This window comes from Brugia malayi (assembly GCF_000002995.4).
Source record: "Brugia malayi strain FR3 genome assembly, contig: Bm_v4_Chr3_scaffold_001, whole genome shotgun sequence".
NCBI lineage: Eukaryota > Metazoa > Nematoda > Chromadorea > Rhabditida > Onchocercidae > Brugia > Brugia malayi.
In genome coordinates, this window is record NW_025062477.1 from 10,829,640 (window position 1) to 10,846,373 (window position 16,734).

General features: G+C 27.4%; 5 protein-coding genes across 7 annotated transcripts; 1 reads left to right on the plus strand and 4 right to left on the minus strand.

Moving 5' to 3' along the window:
- Positions 1 to 1,113: 1,113 nt before the first annotated feature.
- On the minus strand, positions 1,114 to 2,402 carry Bm12800 (Uncharacterized protein; the record flags this gene model as incomplete). The annotated part of the gene is made up of 4 exons (XM_001892673.2): positions 1,114 to 1,300; positions 1,435 to 1,636; positions 1,835 to 1,934; positions 2,127 to 2,402. The coding sequence occupies 4 exons, from the start codon at positions 2,400 to 2,402 to the stop codon at positions 1,114 to 1,116; spliced, it is 765 nt and encodes a 254-aa protein (XP_001892708.2).
- Positions 2,403 to 2,765: 363 nt separating this feature from the next.
- On the minus strand, positions 2,766 to 4,402 carry Bma-rpl-24.1 (60S ribosomal protein L24 (L30), putative; the record flags this gene model as incomplete). Its single annotated transcript, XM_001892672.2, has 4 exons — positions 2,766 to 2,846; positions 3,026 to 3,244; positions 3,601 to 3,702; positions 4,322 to 4,402. The coding sequence occupies 4 exons, from the start codon at positions 4,400 to 4,402 to the stop codon at positions 2,766 to 2,768; spliced, it is 483 nt and encodes a 160-aa protein (XP_001892707.1).
- A 1,163-nt stretch (positions 4,403 to 5,565) lies between these two features.
- Bm12799 (Papain family cysteine protease containing protein) lies at positions 5,566 to 8,119 on the minus strand (the record flags this gene model as incomplete). The annotated part of the gene is made up of 8 exons (XM_001892671.1): positions 5,566 to 5,665; positions 6,016 to 6,070; positions 6,233 to 6,464; positions 6,565 to 6,723; positions 6,878 to 7,030; positions 7,290 to 7,432; positions 7,625 to 7,707; positions 7,971 to 8,119. 8 exons carry the CDS (start codon positions 8,117 to 8,119, stop codon positions 5,566 to 5,568), a joined length of 1,074 nt encoding a protein of 357 aa, XP_001892706.1.
- Positions 8,120 to 10,037: 1,918 nt separating this feature from the next.
- On the minus strand, positions 10,038 to 12,434 carry Bm12798 (Papain family cysteine protease containing protein; the record flags this gene model as incomplete). 2 transcript variants are annotated; one of them, XM_043080810.1, is made up of 8 exons in its annotated part: positions 10,038 to 10,137; positions 10,357 to 10,470; positions 10,591 to 10,829; positions 10,933 to 11,091; positions 11,299 to 11,457; positions 11,705 to 11,847; positions 12,038 to 12,120; positions 12,364 to 12,434. In XM_043080810.1, 8 exons carry the CDS (start codon positions 12,432 to 12,434, stop codon positions 10,038 to 10,040), a joined length of 1,068 nt encoding a protein of 355 aa, XP_042936744.1. The 2 variants fall into 2 exon arrangements, with proteins under 2 accessions (XP_042936744.1, XP_042936743.1); XM_043080809.1 differs by lacking the exon at positions 10,357 to 10,470.
- Positions 12,435 to 13,354: 920 nt separating this feature from the next.
- Bm12797 (cathepsin L-like cysteine proteinase, identical) lies at positions 13,355 to 16,698 on the plus strand (the record flags this gene model as incomplete). 2 transcript variants are annotated; one of them, XM_043080811.1, is made up of 8 exons in its annotated part: positions 13,355 to 13,446; positions 13,666 to 13,751; positions 14,136 to 14,278; positions 14,398 to 14,550; positions 14,923 to 15,075; positions 15,602 to 15,824; positions 16,096 to 16,186; positions 16,602 to 16,698. In XM_043080811.1, the coding sequence occupies 8 exons, from the start codon at positions 13,355 to 13,357 to the stop codon at positions 16,696 to 16,698; spliced, it is 1,038 nt and encodes a 345-aa protein (XP_042936745.1). The 2 variants fall into 2 exon arrangements, with proteins under 2 accessions (XP_042936745.1, XP_042936746.1); XM_043080812.1 differs by lacking the exon at positions 16,096 to 16,186 and having other exon boundaries at positions 16,602 to 16,648.
- Between the last annotated feature and the right edge of the window lie 36 nt (positions 16,699 to 16,734).

Here is a 16,734-nt window from a genome sequence, read left to right on the forward strand (position 1 = left end):
ACACATAGTAACGATGTAAATATATGATTTGAAAATTTGTATCACAAAAATTGTTTTATTTAGTCAAATGTATTTATCACATAGAAATATTTCGATGTTTATTGTAATGAATCATTTTTTTTTTATTTCCGTTAAATCAGGTCTATCTTCATTGATTTAAAATATTTCGAATTAAATTATATATGTAAACACTTATAGTTTAATAACTTATTTTATATTCAATGATTAAATTTAAGCCTTTTTTTTTTTTTTAATTATAAGTATTTTCTTCGCCTTTTACATGGCTTATCTTTATTGTCAATAATATTTTATTAAAATATGCTTGTTATAAATCACTTTCAATACATGCATGAGAAGTTAGAATTATTCATTAAGTCACTTTTGGACTTCTGGGACTTTTTTGACTTCACGATTTATGATTTATTCACAATGCTTCATTTTTCATAAGTAGTCCCCTTTGGATTTATTGGCGTATTCAATTTTAAAAATTTGTTAATCGATAAAATAATTGGATTTTAGCATTGAACTCAAAAGTTACTTTCCATTTTTTGAAGTGAATTTTGATTGAATTAAATGATTAAATTTATATGAAAAATATTTTGTTAAACTTATGACTAATTAATTCATAAATATTTTGCTAATTAAGTTGTAAGTTTCATCTGAGTATGCGTATGCACAAGAAGAATTTAGTTCGTTAACATTTCTCGTTTGCATTTACTTAACCATCAATAATTGTAAATAATTTCATATTATCAAATAAATTTAAAATCATTTATTAATCTCTCACATAATTCTAATTATTTATCAATATTAATCATTAAACATAATTATTAAAAGTAATTATTGTTAATTTACTTTTCAATCAGTTGCTCATTTTTCATCAAATTTTGTTAAGTATAAAAAAGTTAATGAAATTTTTATTGATAATGGAAATATTTGTAATTTGAATTTCATTTCTAAACATTTATTTCTGCGAATATAAAAATACAAAATATTACATTAATCAAATCAGAGTATTGCTTTATTTAAAAAAGAAGAAACATCCTGATATCATATCAATTAATCAATTAATGTTTTTATTTCATTTCATTTGAAATGGACAATTTTATTTAGTTATCTGTTTTTTCGGATAACTAATATTGCTGAACAAATGAAAGCGAATATAAATCCATAAAAAAAGCTACGCATTGTAGCAGCTTCTTGCCAAAAATAATGATTAGAATTTGTACATTGACAATGATAGTCATTTTTCGAATCTGTTACAATTTCAGCATCAATATCTTTTGGCACTAATTGCTTCCTAAAATTGAAATTAACTAATTATTTCACTTTAACTATTTATAGATGAAATAAGCATTAAAAAAAAAAAAAAAAAAAGAAAATAGTGTTTAAAAAAATATTAATATCGCTTAGATAAATTATAGTACTGCTAACTTATAATATACTGGTGAATTTGACTCTGAATCATTTGAAGTTCGAGAATGATCAAGAAGAGCAGTATGTCGTCGAATTCGTTTAGCATATTCAGTCGATAATGAAACTTTCATGTCATTATCAATGCGATGCTGCTGTTTACGATGCGGTGATTCCATTTCTGGCTCCAAACATACAAATTGAGCTTCTTGAAGTAGATGAGCTATAAATTGAATTTTATTTATAAAGAAATTCAGAAGAGAAAAGAAAAGAAAAAAGATAAAATGAAAATTAGATCAATGACAAATAATCCTATTATCTAAATATATATAATTGAAATATATTTCTAACAACTTTTTTTTTTTCATATAAAAAATATTAATCGAAAAATTAACAATGATGTACATTCCGGCAAGCTAACCGTTATTTTCTGGTTGATTCTGCTCCCAGTACTGTATAGCTGATAATCCGAAACTTTCAGTGGGATTTAATGCTAAGACTTTATATGTGAAATCATGTTCCTGAATGATGAAAATTTTAGAATACAAAATAGCTCTGCTTTTTTTTTTTTCGATTTGATAAATTTTATTACATAATTTTCTGTTGATTAAATTAAATGTTATTATATATTTACTTTTAGAAAACGAAATAAAATAAATTTTCATTAAATTAGCGAATGTATAAAAATGTTTCAGACAAACAAAGGGAAGAACCTTTTTTGGTTTTGGTGTATCATTTATTGAAATACCAATAAGACGGCAACCATTTGGTGCCAAATAATCAATTTCTGGTTGAATCAAATAGTTGATATCTGTGGAATTTGGAACAATTTTAAAAATAAGTTTGTGAGGTGATGTATTGACGAGGATTAAATTTGCTGTTTGTTTGTTCAAATTTTCTTTTAGCGGACGTGGCGTAAACGTAGGAAATGGCGGTTCTAGTACGACTGGCATATCGGTAATTTTTGGCCTTGAACCATCAGCCGGCATTTTGATGGATACCAAAACGGCAAGATAAACAGCATAAGAATGACATGGATTAAGTAAACAGCTTCCTTTTATAATTCCTTGCAAATGAAAATAAAAATGCAAATTTGGATTTTGTTAAAAATTGTCCTTAAGATAATTTTACGTAAGGTTGTACTCTATGATGTGATGAACAGGCATTTGTTGCTACTGATAAAGAAGATATACGAATTCTGTAAAACAATTTGTGAAATAGAATTAAACCACAATACACGCATAGACTAATTAAATGAGGATTCTTTCATATTACTGTAAGAATGCTGTCAAACAATAACAAAATTATTTTTATACGATTAAATAACAAAAAGCGATTGAAAGGATTCGAAATCAGCGTTTGCCACCAACTCGTGGTTGCTGGGTTTTCGTCGGTTTTGGTATCTTCATCTTCTGTGGAGCAGCCTTCTTCTCCTAAAATTCAGCTTTGGTGTATAAAGCGATCTTTTTTTGGAAACAAATAAATTTCAACTGTTTCCGTAAAAACATTACTATTGAACATGTAGCCTAGTGATGAATGATATTTCCACTCTTAGTCAATAAAATCTTCAAAAATGATATTTAGGAATGTAAAAGCATTTATATGCCTCTACCTTCAATGCCTTATTTGCTGCTTTCTTCTCGCTCTTTGAAGCTCGCGCAGCTTCTTTCGCAGCTTTTATTGCTTGTTCACGTTGTTCACGTCGAAATTCTGGTTTCTGATTTCGTTTTGCAAGTATAGCTTCCAGTGAAACATTGCCAACTGCTCGAGACGCAATTTGTATAACGCGTCGTGTACGTTTCTTTTGTGCATTTTCTTCACCATGAACACCCTTCAAACAACATTGTTCATAAAATCCAACGCCAGTATTAATCTAACATCTCTCGATGTTCCAATCTAAACACTTACTGGATGGGACAATACGGAAGAAAAGTTTTAGCCAAGTCCAAGGAAAACACTAATCAGTAAAATCAATACGAATCAAAAATTAGCATAGTGGCTTAATATAGCACCAGCATGTTAAAATTTCAGTTACATCAGCAGCATCTTACCAGAAAATTTTGAGTAATCTTTGATATGCAAATTGCAAAAAACAATTTGACCCGAAAAACTAAGCAACTTTAGCTAATGCTGCAATCACCTAATATATTCTTTCATATATCTTATTAATTCAATTATATAACAAACCTTTTTGTGTTTACGGCGATACAACACTGTCCACGGTATGTCACGAGGATTTCGCTTCAATTTGTACGATCGTAGGCACTTTTTATTCAAAAATATTTGCACCTGCAACAGCAAAAAACACAACTGAAATAATTAAATATAATCAATGAAGACATAACACCTCATATTGCTTTATGAACTACAAGATTCAAGAGTAAGAAAGGATGACAGAATGAATAGAAAATGTTGAGACTTTCTACAAAAAAAAAAAAAAAACTGTGAAAATATTATCGTTGTTTATTCTAAATAATCCAATTCCTTCCTTTGCTTACTACTTCCGCCAAATCTTCCTCACTGCAGTTAATGATATTCACAACCGACTTATCGCAATCATTTATCATATGCTTACATATTGCTGATTCAACTCCCTCGCATATCACATTTTTATTTTCATGATATTATGTTTCTTCAGCTTATATAATATTTTCAAAAATAAGAACAAAAAAAAACCAATAATATCGAAACATTTATAAAAACCAAATAATAAATAAACTGATACCTAATTCCAGACGAACTAATTTCAAGCACAATTTACATATATTATCGATAGAATGATGCATACAAATAATGCAAGAAATGGGGAAAATACCAATAGCCCGAAGAAAATGACAACAAGCTACTGAAGTACAAATTGCTGATATCTTCCTATCATTCATTTACAGAATCCAAATACACTACTTACCTTTCCATCAGCACGAACCATCCTTTTCCCATGTCCTGGATAAATCTTATATCCTGAATATACACAAGTTTCCAACTTCATTTTCCAATTTTTCCTAAAAATTCAAAACATAGAAGACTGATGAAATTTAGGATAGAACGGTTATAGATTATTATCAAAAATAATATTTACGCGCAGTAATATTACACATGAAGCATATCAAAATCACAAAGTATATGAAATCTTCAATGCAAATTGCTTATCGTTAATATTAATAATCACAACAGAAATTATCAAAATCTGATGTAAAAAAATTCAAGATGCAGGACAAATTATGAACAAGTTTTAAAAAAAAGTTAAGATACATGAAATAAGCAAGTGCGTAAAAAAATATTATATCAAAATAGTTAAAACAAGCAACAATGCTTCTTTTGGAATGAGCAACCGAAATAAATAGGTAGCCTCAAGAGAATCGAATGATTCCTTAATATATACTCATCGCTTCCACTTACTATAACAAAATTACGTTTGTTAACAAACTGAACAAGAAGACAAAGGATTATAGTAGAATTATATATTTATGTGTATACATATATAAATTTGGAAAAACATGACGATCCTTAATTCGGGAAACCGGTACCAATAAGAAAACCAAAGAACCACAAAGCAACCACACGCAACATCAGTAAACTAAACCTACTCAATACACAAACTACTATATATTAAACTTCATTTTATGACCTCTGTTGTGTATTGCAACCATATTTCCATTTCCAAAAGTAATTAAAATTTTATTTCCACTAAAAAACATATTGTTGCAATTTAATAAGTAGTTGCAGGTGTCAAATAGAACGGATAAACGTGGAACTATTTATAACAATGAAATTTCAGCAGAAGAAAGTGCTATGACTTACAGAAAATTAATTCTTAACTAATAAAACTTTATAAAATAGAAATTTTTCGAACATAAATAAATTATTTTTCATTAGAATTTATTTAAAAATTTTATTTATTTATTGTGTAAATCGTTTTCTTTTCACTATTTTATCGTATTGATTATTTATACAATCTTATGAAATAGTATTTGTAGAATAGCATGCAATGATGATTAAAATAAAAAAAAAGAAATTTTGAGACAAATATTCATTTAAATACACAATTTATGCAACTATTAATTGATAACAGATAAGAATTATGAATTATTTCACTTCTAATAATACTATCAAAAAAAAAAACTATCGACAGCAAAATTTCACATTATTCTCTCATTTGAAGATTGGTACGTTCGAAAAACGACCAATACCGCACATAAATACCCCAGCGCGAATACGACCGTATCCTTTTTGACCCCATGTAGGGCCCCAACTATAAAATTAGTAATAATAGTTAGCAAATAAATTAAATTAAATTAAATATAGCTTTTGATACAACAAAAAGTTATTTGAATTTATCTGTCTTGAGTAATTAAGACACATAATAGTATGAATTCTTCTTTTATTATCGTCATTCCCATTTATCTTCCTAATTTCCATTTTTACCTTTTTTTTTTTAAAAACCTTTTGCTTTTATATTAATCAAAATTTTCATTATTATTTATATGTGTTTTTGACACACGATAAGATCATTATTATTTTTCATTATTGGAATATATTCAAAGAAAAGAAAAAAGAAAACAAAATCCTCAGTCCTAAAAATTTTGCTAAAATTTGTCATACCTATTTCTGATGATAAAATATTCCGTATTATTTTCGACACCATAACCAACTGCTACTACAGCATGATTTACTTTTTTTGCATCAGTTGGACATTTTGGATCATTATAAATACCGGAAAATTTTTTAATATTAAAATTATCAAATTGATTCAAATTATCACTTTCAAAATTTCTTACCATTTTTTTTTTTTTTTTCATCTTTCCTATAAATTACTTACCACTTCGATAAGCGACAAAACTTGGTGATGACGAATACAATGATACACTAATTGGTCCATACAATGCCAATACCCTCTTGAGAATTTCTTCTTTGTTAGGCGGCAAATAAACGGCATCAACTAATCCATACTTTTCTCGTCCAGTCTTCTTCTTTGGGCAAGAAGAATCATTCTCTTTATATGGATAATCTTTTTCTTTCTTTACACCATTCTTAGCAATCCAACGAAAAACCTAAAAATCATTTTTGCTATTAATTATGTCATTTTTCACTTATATTTATAATTCATGGATAATTAATTAATTAATAATAAAATAACAAATTTTCACATACCGCAGGTCCATTTCCGCCTATTCCTTTACATTTGGACACTCCACTACAATCCATTACATCCTGTACTGATAGTTCTATGGGAGCTTTTTTAGTCCTGAGCGCCACATACATTTCAAGCGCTCCTAATGCTGAGAAAATAAAACACGCGCCGCAACGACCCTAAAATTTGATTAATTTCAATTTATATAATATATAAATTATTGTTTCATGGACACAACAAAGAAATGAAAAGGAATAAGAAAAAATGAAAGAAAAAGACAATTATTTAAGTTGGAACTGTTGAAATAAAGAAAGGAAAAAAATATTCACTCACTTGACGTCGTACCGGTAGTGCAGCTATTTCTTTTGTGTAATCACGCGAAGCTGGTATTGACGTATTTCCACGGATTATTTTAGTCAAATTTCCTTCCACTTTTGCAGTCAAATCTGGATAATATCCGTGAAGTCTTTCTTTCTCTTCTTCCGTCTGAATAGAAACAAGAAATAAAAAGCAAGAAATAAATCGAAATTAGAATAGGAAAAGGTATGAAATTAAAAACGAAAGGAAAGGAAAAGAAACAATGAAATGTAATGCATAGCGGTTTTATTATTATTAATATTAATATTATTATCATTATTGTTATTATTATTGCTATTATTATTGTTATTACTATTACTATTATTATTGTTATTATTATTATATGCTTGATCCGAATTTTCCAATTTTTTCTTCAGTTATGACCCACCCAATCGCTCATTTCGTTCAGATCTACTTTGTATGTTTCCAATCCTTTACTGTAACGCTGGTTATGTTCATCAATCATTTTCAAAGATTGTACAAATTTAAGTAATCGAATTGGTTCCGGAACAGATGGATCATGTTTTTTGCCTGTAGAAGATAATAAAATGTATGAGAAATCCTGATTGATAAAGAAGCTTCAGCTTTTTTTCAGGTTAGCTAAAATTTGAAGTTTCTTTTTAAGTTAACACTTTCATACCATTTTGTTTTTTTTGTTTTTTTTTTTTAGAATGAAAAATGAATTGAAAATGAAAGAAATGAAAAAAAAACCAATTAACTTACCCATTTTTTTCAGATATGTTTTATACTTCGAATAATGCTGCTGATACAAGGTATGAATTTTACCTGACAACTCATCATGGTCCCTGCAAATTAGTGATTTGAAATATTTTAAAAATAAGAACAAAAAAGCCAAGAAAAAAGAAATTATAAAGATTGCAGAAAGAAAACAATAGCATATGACATAATTTTTTTTTTAATTCAGTTGGATCAGTGATGTAATCATTACGACTGTATGCTTTGCCTGTTTGCCTTTGCCTCAAATTTCATATTATATTAGCAGTTTTAGCATTTTTTTTTTTAACTTAAATTTTATTCTATTCTAAAATTAAGACGAAATAGGACTTACAGTTCATTAAGTGGATTTGCATAAGTAAGCAAGAGAAAACTGGCTAAATGTAGAATAAAAAACGCCTTCATCAAGTTAGTTAACAATCGGTAAAAATTTTTTTCTTCCTTCAAGGTTCGACCAGCAGAAATTGTCGTTTGGTGTAGCATTAATGTCAAATTATTGATAAAAGCAATTTTTAAGTAATTATCATTTGCTAATCTTTGATGTTAAAAATATTTTTGATATATTCTTTGCATAACTTTGCTCAGTTTTCTTATAAATAACTTTTTTTTCCCTTTTGTATAATTTGTCCCAAATTGTTTACAATTTCTGTTGCACAATAATACCAATATTTGTGGTGTACTGTAGTTTTTCGTTGTTTGACTGATAAGGGTATTCATTTCAATTTTGAATTTCTGCAGTGATGTAAATATATTTTTAGTAATCAACAATTGCTAAGTTCTTTTTTTAGCATAAAAATATTACTGATATTTCTGCATTGCAATTTTTGAATCAACCTATCACATGAATTTGCATAATCTTTTTTTTAGTGATAACGAAGAAAAGTGATGCGGTTTACAATAATTATTCGTTATCAAGAGAAGAGAAAAGCGGGACATTTTTAAAAGCGAATTTTGTAAGAAGTAGAAATTTAAATTAACCAAATTTGATTTTTCATGCAAGAGTTTTGTCAATAAATTACAAGAGTAATGTAATTATTTCCTTTATTTTTATCAATTTTTACATTCATTATCAAGTTTTAAATAGGAGTCCTCCAGTTTTTTATTTTCTGACTCAGTTTATTTTCGCTTTTATTTTATCGCTGTTATATGAACTTGTATAATAGCACTCCAAGAATACCTTACAATGATGTAAAGATAAGCCAAAAAAAAGGTCATTAACTGTAATAGGGTCAAGGAATATTAGGAATGTTAGTAGGGTCAAATACTTTCAGCTAGCTTAATAGGGTCAAACAGCTAGCTGAAAATGTAAGTGTGTACGGTTATACTTCTTTTACACGTAATTCACACGTAAATACAATAGGATTAATCAATCGTGAAATATTCCGTTGCACAATTCAACAAGAGCTAAATTGCAACGCCATTGAAAGATTTTAATTGTGCAGTAGCATACATATATTTTCGATTGTTTCTACTAATTCCATACCTTTTTTACTGCCAGCATCCATGCAGTAAGTTTTTTTGTATTTTATTAATTGCATCTTTTTTCTCATTTACCATTAATTTCCTTAAAACGTTCGTTCGGTCAGCAAAACAAAGGTTACACGGAACTGACCTGGAGATGAAGTTCATATCAAAGAAGTGAGAGATACAGTGTGGAGGGGTTTGATTTACTAATTTTGATATATTCCATTAAATATTTAATGGGAATTTAACATTAATGCTACACCAAACGACAATTTCTGCTGGTCGAACTTTGAAAAAAGAAAAAAATTTTTATCGATTGTTCACTAACTTAATGAAGGCGTTTTTTATTCTACATTTATTCTACGCCAGTTTTCTCTTGCTTACTTATGCAAATCCACTTAATGAACTGTAAGTCCTATTTCGTCTTAATTTTAGAATAGAATAAAATTTAAGAAGTTAAAAAAAAAATGCTAAAATTACTAATATAATATGAAATGCAAAGTGAGGTATATAGCCAACGAATTGAATCAAAAAATTTTCGCAATTTATAAATTCTTTTTTTCGGTCTTCTGGTTTCATTCTCTTGTTGAATTATTCAATAGTTTTTTTTTTTTTTTTTTCGACAGATTCGATTTCGATTCGGACATTGTAAAAACATGATAATTGAGCATTCGAATGAATTTTTGATATAATTTTATTGCAATTAGAAGATATCTTACAAAAATCAATAAAGATATTATCGACGTTGTATTGTTATGGCAATAACAAAAGCATATCATTAAATCTTTTCACAAATGATGATTGAAATGAGATTAGTAACATTTAAGGATAAGTAGCAAAACTTTCTGACAAACTTGCTATTCAAGCATATAATTTTCGCAGCATATGAGTGGTAGATAAAAATGACAAAATATTTGTTCAATTTCATATTGTTGTCTTATATGAAAACTGGTACATTCGAAGAATGACCAATACCGCACATAAATACCCCAGCGCGAATACGACCGTATCCTTTTTCGCCCCATGTAGGACCCCAGCTATAAAATTAATGATAATAGGTTAGCAAATAAATTCAATTATTTCAATAATCTATCTCGAACAATAACAACGACTCATTTCAACTTTTCAACCTTATCACCTATGCTATTTTAAATTAATCAAAATTTCATTATTTTCCATTAGTTCATTAATAACATCTTTTCATAAAGAGAATTAAAAAAATCTCGTGACTGGAAATTAATTAAAATTTGATATACCTATTTCTGATGATAAAATATTTCATTCCATTTTCGACACCATAACCAACAGCCAAGACCGCATGATTTACATAGTCCTCATCAGATGGGCAATTTGGATCATTATAAATACCGAAAATTTTTTAATACTAGAATTATTAAAAAATAAAAAAAAAAAAAGTCTATCAATTTCAAAACTACTTATCAATTATCTATATGATCAGTTTTTTTTAAATAAGTTTTTCTACAAATTACTTACCACTTCGATAAGCTCTAAAGCTTGGCGATGAAGCATGTAATGATACACTAACTGGTCCATAGAACGCCAATACCTTTCTAAGAACTTCTTCATTGTCAAAAGGTAAATAAATAGCGCCAGCTAATCTATACTTTAATCGTCCCGATGTCGTTCTCGGGCATGAAATACTATCAGCCTCCTTATATGGGTAACTTTTATCGGTTTTTACACCGTGCTCAGCAACCCAACGAAAAACCTAAAAATCATTTTTGCTATTAATTATATCATTTTTTACTTATATTTATATTTTATGGATAATAATTAACTAATTAATAATAAAATAACAAATTTCCGCATACCGCAGGTTCATTTCCGCCTCTTCCTTTGCATTTTTCCATTCCACTACAATCCATTACATCCTGTACTGATAGTTTTACCGGCGGTTTTTTAGTCCTGAGCGCCACATACATTTCAACAGCTCCTAATGCTGAGAAAATAAAACACACACCACAACCACCCTAAAATTGATTTCATTTCACAATAATAATAATAATAATAATAAATAAATAAATAAATAAAAACAACAATAAATAAATGACAATATTTCACAATAAATAATAATACATTAACACTCTGTGCACATAACGACAAAAATAAGAATTAAAAACAAGAAGGTTAATGAAAATTGAAAGAAAAAATTGATTTAAATTAGTGAAAAAACTTACTTGATTTTTTACTGGTAGTGCAGCTATTTTCTTTCTGTAATCAATAGAATTTGGTACAGAACTGGATAATTTTTTTCCAATTATTTTACTCATATTTCCTTCCACTTTTGCAGTCAAATTTGGATAATATCCGTGAAGTCTTTCTTTCTCTTCTTCGGTCTGAATAGAAACAACAAATAAAAAGCAAGAAATAAATCGAAATTAGAATAGGAAAAGGTATGAAATTAAAAACGAAAGGAAAGGAAAAGAAACAATGAAATGTAATGCATAGCGGTTTTATTATTATTAATATTAATATTATTATCATTATTGTTATTATTATTGCTATTATTATTGTTATTATTATTACTATTATTATTATATGCTTGATCCGAATTTTCCAATTTTTTCTTCAGTTATGACCCACCCAATCGCTCATTTCGTTCAGATCTACTTTGTATGTTTCCAATCCTTTACTGTAACGCTGGTTATGTTCATCAATCATTTTCAAAGATTGTACAAATTTAAGTAATCGAATTGGTTCCGGAACAGATGGATCATGTTTTTTGCCTGTAGAAGATAATAAAATGTATGAGAAATCCTGATTGATAAAGAAGCTTCAGCTTTTTTTCAGGTTAGCTAAAATTTGAAGTTTCTTTTTAAGTTAACACTTTCATACCATTTTGTTTTTTTTGTTTTTTTTTTAGAATGAAAAATGAATTGAAAATGAAAGAAATGAAAAAAAAACCAATTAACTTACCCATTTTTTTCAGATATGTTTTATACTTCGAATAATGCTGCTGATACAAGGTATGAATTTTACCTGGTGTGTCATCATTATCCCTGCAGTAAGAATTTGAGATATTTGAAATAATATTCGAATTCATTAAATTTAAAAATTTTCTGAGAATGAAACCAGAAGACCGAAAAAAAGAATTTATAAAGATTGCAAGAAGAAGGCAGAAACATTAATGAAAATTTTTTAATTCAATTCGTATACCTCACTTTGCATTTCATTTATATTAGCAATTTTAGCATTTTTTTTAACTTCTTAAATTTTATTCTATTCCAAAATTAAGGACTTACAGTTCATTAAGTGGATTTGCATAAGTAAGCAAGAGAAAACTGGCTAAATGTAGAATAAAAAACGCCTTCATCAAGTTAGTTAACAATCGGTAAAAATTTTTTTCTTCCTTCAAGGTTCGACCAGCAGAAATTGTCGTTTGGTGTAGCATTAATGTCAAATTATTGATAAAAGCAATTTTTAAGTAATTATCATTTGCTAATCTTTGATGTTAAAAATATTTTTGATATATTCTTTGCATAACTTTGCTCAGTTTTCTTATAAATAACTTTTTTTTTCCTTTTGTATAATTTGTCCCAAATTGTTTACAATTTCTGTTGCACAATAATACCAATATTTGTGGTGTACTGTAGTTTTTCGTTGTTTGACTGATTAGGGTATTCATTTCAATTTTGAATTTCTGCAGTGATGTAAATATATTTTTAGTAATCAACAATTGTTAAAAAATTCTTTTTTAAAAATTTTATATATTCATGTAGCGATTTTTAAACTAACTTATTTCAGAAATGGGAAATGTTGAACATTTTTGGAAATTCAAAAATAAGAGATGCAAAAATTTAGGATAACCAGATTTGGTTTTTCATGCATGAGCTTGGCTAAGGGAATTTTTGAAATATAATTTATTGTCAAATATAATTTTGCTTATACTTCTTTTTTCGTTTCTTTCAAATTAAAATTCCCTAATGGAATTGTTAATTGAAGAATGGATCAAATCAGTTTTTGTATTATTCATCGTTAGAAGCAAATTTTATGATTAGAAAATTTTTGTGATGATTTATGGTCTCTAAATGTATAAAAAATATTGTTAATTAGTTACTTTTGTTTTGCAGGAAATAGGAAACAGTCAGATCTCAAATTAAGTGATAAGAAATTTTTGGGTTAAATAATACCTTATCAATTACAGACAGAAGTGTCAACAGGAATTGTTTTCCAACCAAAAATCAACAGAAGTTGGCAACTTCAAAGGACTTTTTGGGCTTTGCATATTGCAAAATGAGACATTATCTTCTATCACCGCTAAAAGCTTTTCTATTCCTTTCATTTTTACAAATTTCCATCTTAAGCTGTAGCAGTCTAATTTATCAGTATGTTTTTTTTTTTTTCTTTTTTTTTTTCTTAAATTATTATTTTAACAAATTATTAAAATCTGAATTGTTAATATTAAAATTAAAAATAGCTTTTTGTATTCAATTTGCTACACTAAAATTTTCATTGAAAAATTTTTTCTGGTCAGCTTCAGCCATTTAATACTTGGTTTGATAAATTTCACAGTTTGCAATCTTCTAGTGACATTTATTTTGCAGGCAATTCAAAGCATTAAGTCACTCAAAGTTACGTGCATTGTATTCGAAACATTATGATGATTATGTGAAATTTGTAACAGAATACAGTAAGTAATTAAAAATTTCATTAGCGGTTTTCTTAATATTTCTTATTTTTATTCGACTGGTTTAATTTACTTCACTCATCTCATTTGTAATTTTCAGAATCGTTAATCCGAAGCATTATCACTTTAATTAAAATATGAATTGAATAAGTTGAATCGACTGCAGATAGTTTTCCTGACCGCTTAAATGATATTATATATTTAAATTTATTAATTATCGTGCAAATTTCACGCATTAATTTTTATTATAATTTGATTAATTATATTTGAAATGGCTACGTGTCAGCTGCCAAACAGCGCTTTACGTAATTTCCAGCAAAACCACGCATTATTTTAGATTTATCCAAAAAATTCAAAACTTATTTCCAATTTCCGCTTTCGTTGTAGAACAAGGAGTTAAGGATAATCGACCGGAACCACATCGCTTGTTGGCTTATGCTAAAAATGTGGAAGAAATTCAAAAGCATAATGAGTTGTATAAACAAGGCAAATCATCGTTTATGCTTGGCTTAACTGTAATGAGTGATATGGTAAGATGAAAATTTCCATTCCTTAAAATATGAAAAAAGAATTTTAATTACAAGTGGTATAAATTATGGTAAATAACATTAAGAAAAGTAATTGCAGTAGATTAATGAATTAATTACAGGCAGAGGAAGATATGCAGGACGAATTTCCGGTGATCAAATTTAATGATACGGATGATAGCCATATTCCGCAAAATTTAACTCATTTAGTGAAAGCTGTTAATTGGGTAACTAATAAATATGTCACCGCAGTTAGAAATCTCAAAATCGATCGGGTCGGGTAATTTATTCTTTCTGTGGCTTTTTCTTATTAATTCATTATACTTACAGTGAAAATTGCAAGTTGAAAAAAAATTTGTTTTTAATACTTGATTTTTAATGTAATTTAAAAGAAAGATTTTTCTTTTATTGCTTTTAATGTCAAAAAAAAAAAAAAAAAATACAGTAAAGATTTCAGAGAATGATAGAGGGAGAGAGGTAGAAGGAGGAAAAAAGAAAAAGAAGAAAATAAAAAATTGAAATATTGTCAAAAATCAATTTAAAAAATTAAGAAATAAAAATTCGTTGAGAAAACTAATTTTACCAATAATTTTGATATTTTTCAAATTTTTATTTTATTATTATTGAAAATCGCGTTCGAATTAAAGCGGTTTTGCCCTGGTGCTAGTTCAGCTAGTGCAGTAGCAGATGTCGTAGAAGCGCTAGCTAAATCACAAACCAAAAAATTGCGCAAACTTTCCATTCAAGAATTATTGGACTGTAGCGGTTCCGGATGCCGATCATATGGAGATTTTGACAAGGTGGTATACTGCTTTAGAATGCTAATAACTAAATATACATATACATACATATATATATATATATATATATATATATATATATATATATATAACATACTTATTTAACAAAATATATATAAAATTAAATGTAACGGGAACAAATAATTTTTATCATAATATAGTGGTAATGAATAAACAAGAATTAATGATTAGTAATAAACAACAATAATTAATGATAACTTCTTGAATCAAATAATTAATTAATTAAACAATAAGTCCCATCATCACCAATAGTCAAAAAAAGAAAATAAATAAATAAAAATAAGAATATGAACAGCAAAAACTTCCCATCAAATAATATAAACTCCCCACTGACACACAAAAATTAACAAAACTTAAAAACAATATAAAACAAAAAATAATAGAAATAGTTCAAAATTGGTTAAGAAAACTAAATTGCAATAATTATTGTAATTTAGTGTTCTTAATTAATTATCAATATTAATTATTAATATTAAGTGCTCCAATTTTAATGTTAGTTCTTTAGTATTCCATATATCTCATGGAAAAGAGGGGATTGGTGTGTGAGAACAATTATCCATATGTGAGGGCGGAGAAAACATGCTTGGTCAAAGGTCAAAGACATGGAAAGGTTAGTAATATGCTACATGCGCGTCAGGGTCATCAGACGTTGTTCAAAGCGTTGCTATCAAAAGGACCGGTTGCTACAAGGGTTTTAGTGACGCCAAATTTCATAAATTATAAAGAAGGTTGGAAAATTCATTTCATTAATTTTAAAGTTTAAAAAAGAGAAGTAACAGAATATAGATAGATGAATAAATGGATGAAAGTGAGAAGAAAAAAGAAGAATCAATAAATTAGAGATATGAAAAAAATAAAGTTTTTAAAGGAATCTTTTGTATAAATTATAAGGATAGCAAAGTGAATTCATAATTATGTATTTAACTTAATTCATATTCGCTTCCCATTATAATTAACAAATTTGAATTATAAATGTTTATTAAAATTTAAATTTTGAAGGAATATTTCGACATAATTGCCAACCAAATGCTTACTCTCATACAGTTTTAGCGGTTGGATTTACAGATACTTATGTTTTAATTAAAAACAGGCAAATCTTTCCTCTTTTATATTTTTCAATAAAATTTCAAACAATTTATTGCGCTACCTGATTTTATTCAAGACAAAAATTTAATAATTTCTCGTTGCATGTTTAAACATATTAATCGATCAAAAATTGAAATTCCATGACCCAAAATACACTGCATTTGTTAAATTTTTGTATTATTCCTATTGAATGATCCATTTATACGGTTATTATATTATTCGCCAATAGAATTAATCTAATCACAAACTAATAAATTATATATCGCTGATATTATTATAGAAACTTGCACAAAAAAAAGAAAAAAAAGCTAATTGCATTGTAAATGTTGGATAGTTCATTATCAAATATGCTGCAATTTTTTTTTTAAATCAATGAAAAAATTAAACTAATGAATAAATTGATAATAATTAATTTTCAGTTGGGGCACCGATTGGGGCGAAAAAGGATATATGCGTATTTCGATAAATCCAAAAGAAAATTGTAATTTATATCTTGAATCACTTGCTGCAATGTGAAAAAAAAGAACAATTCGACTATTCATTTTATTATTA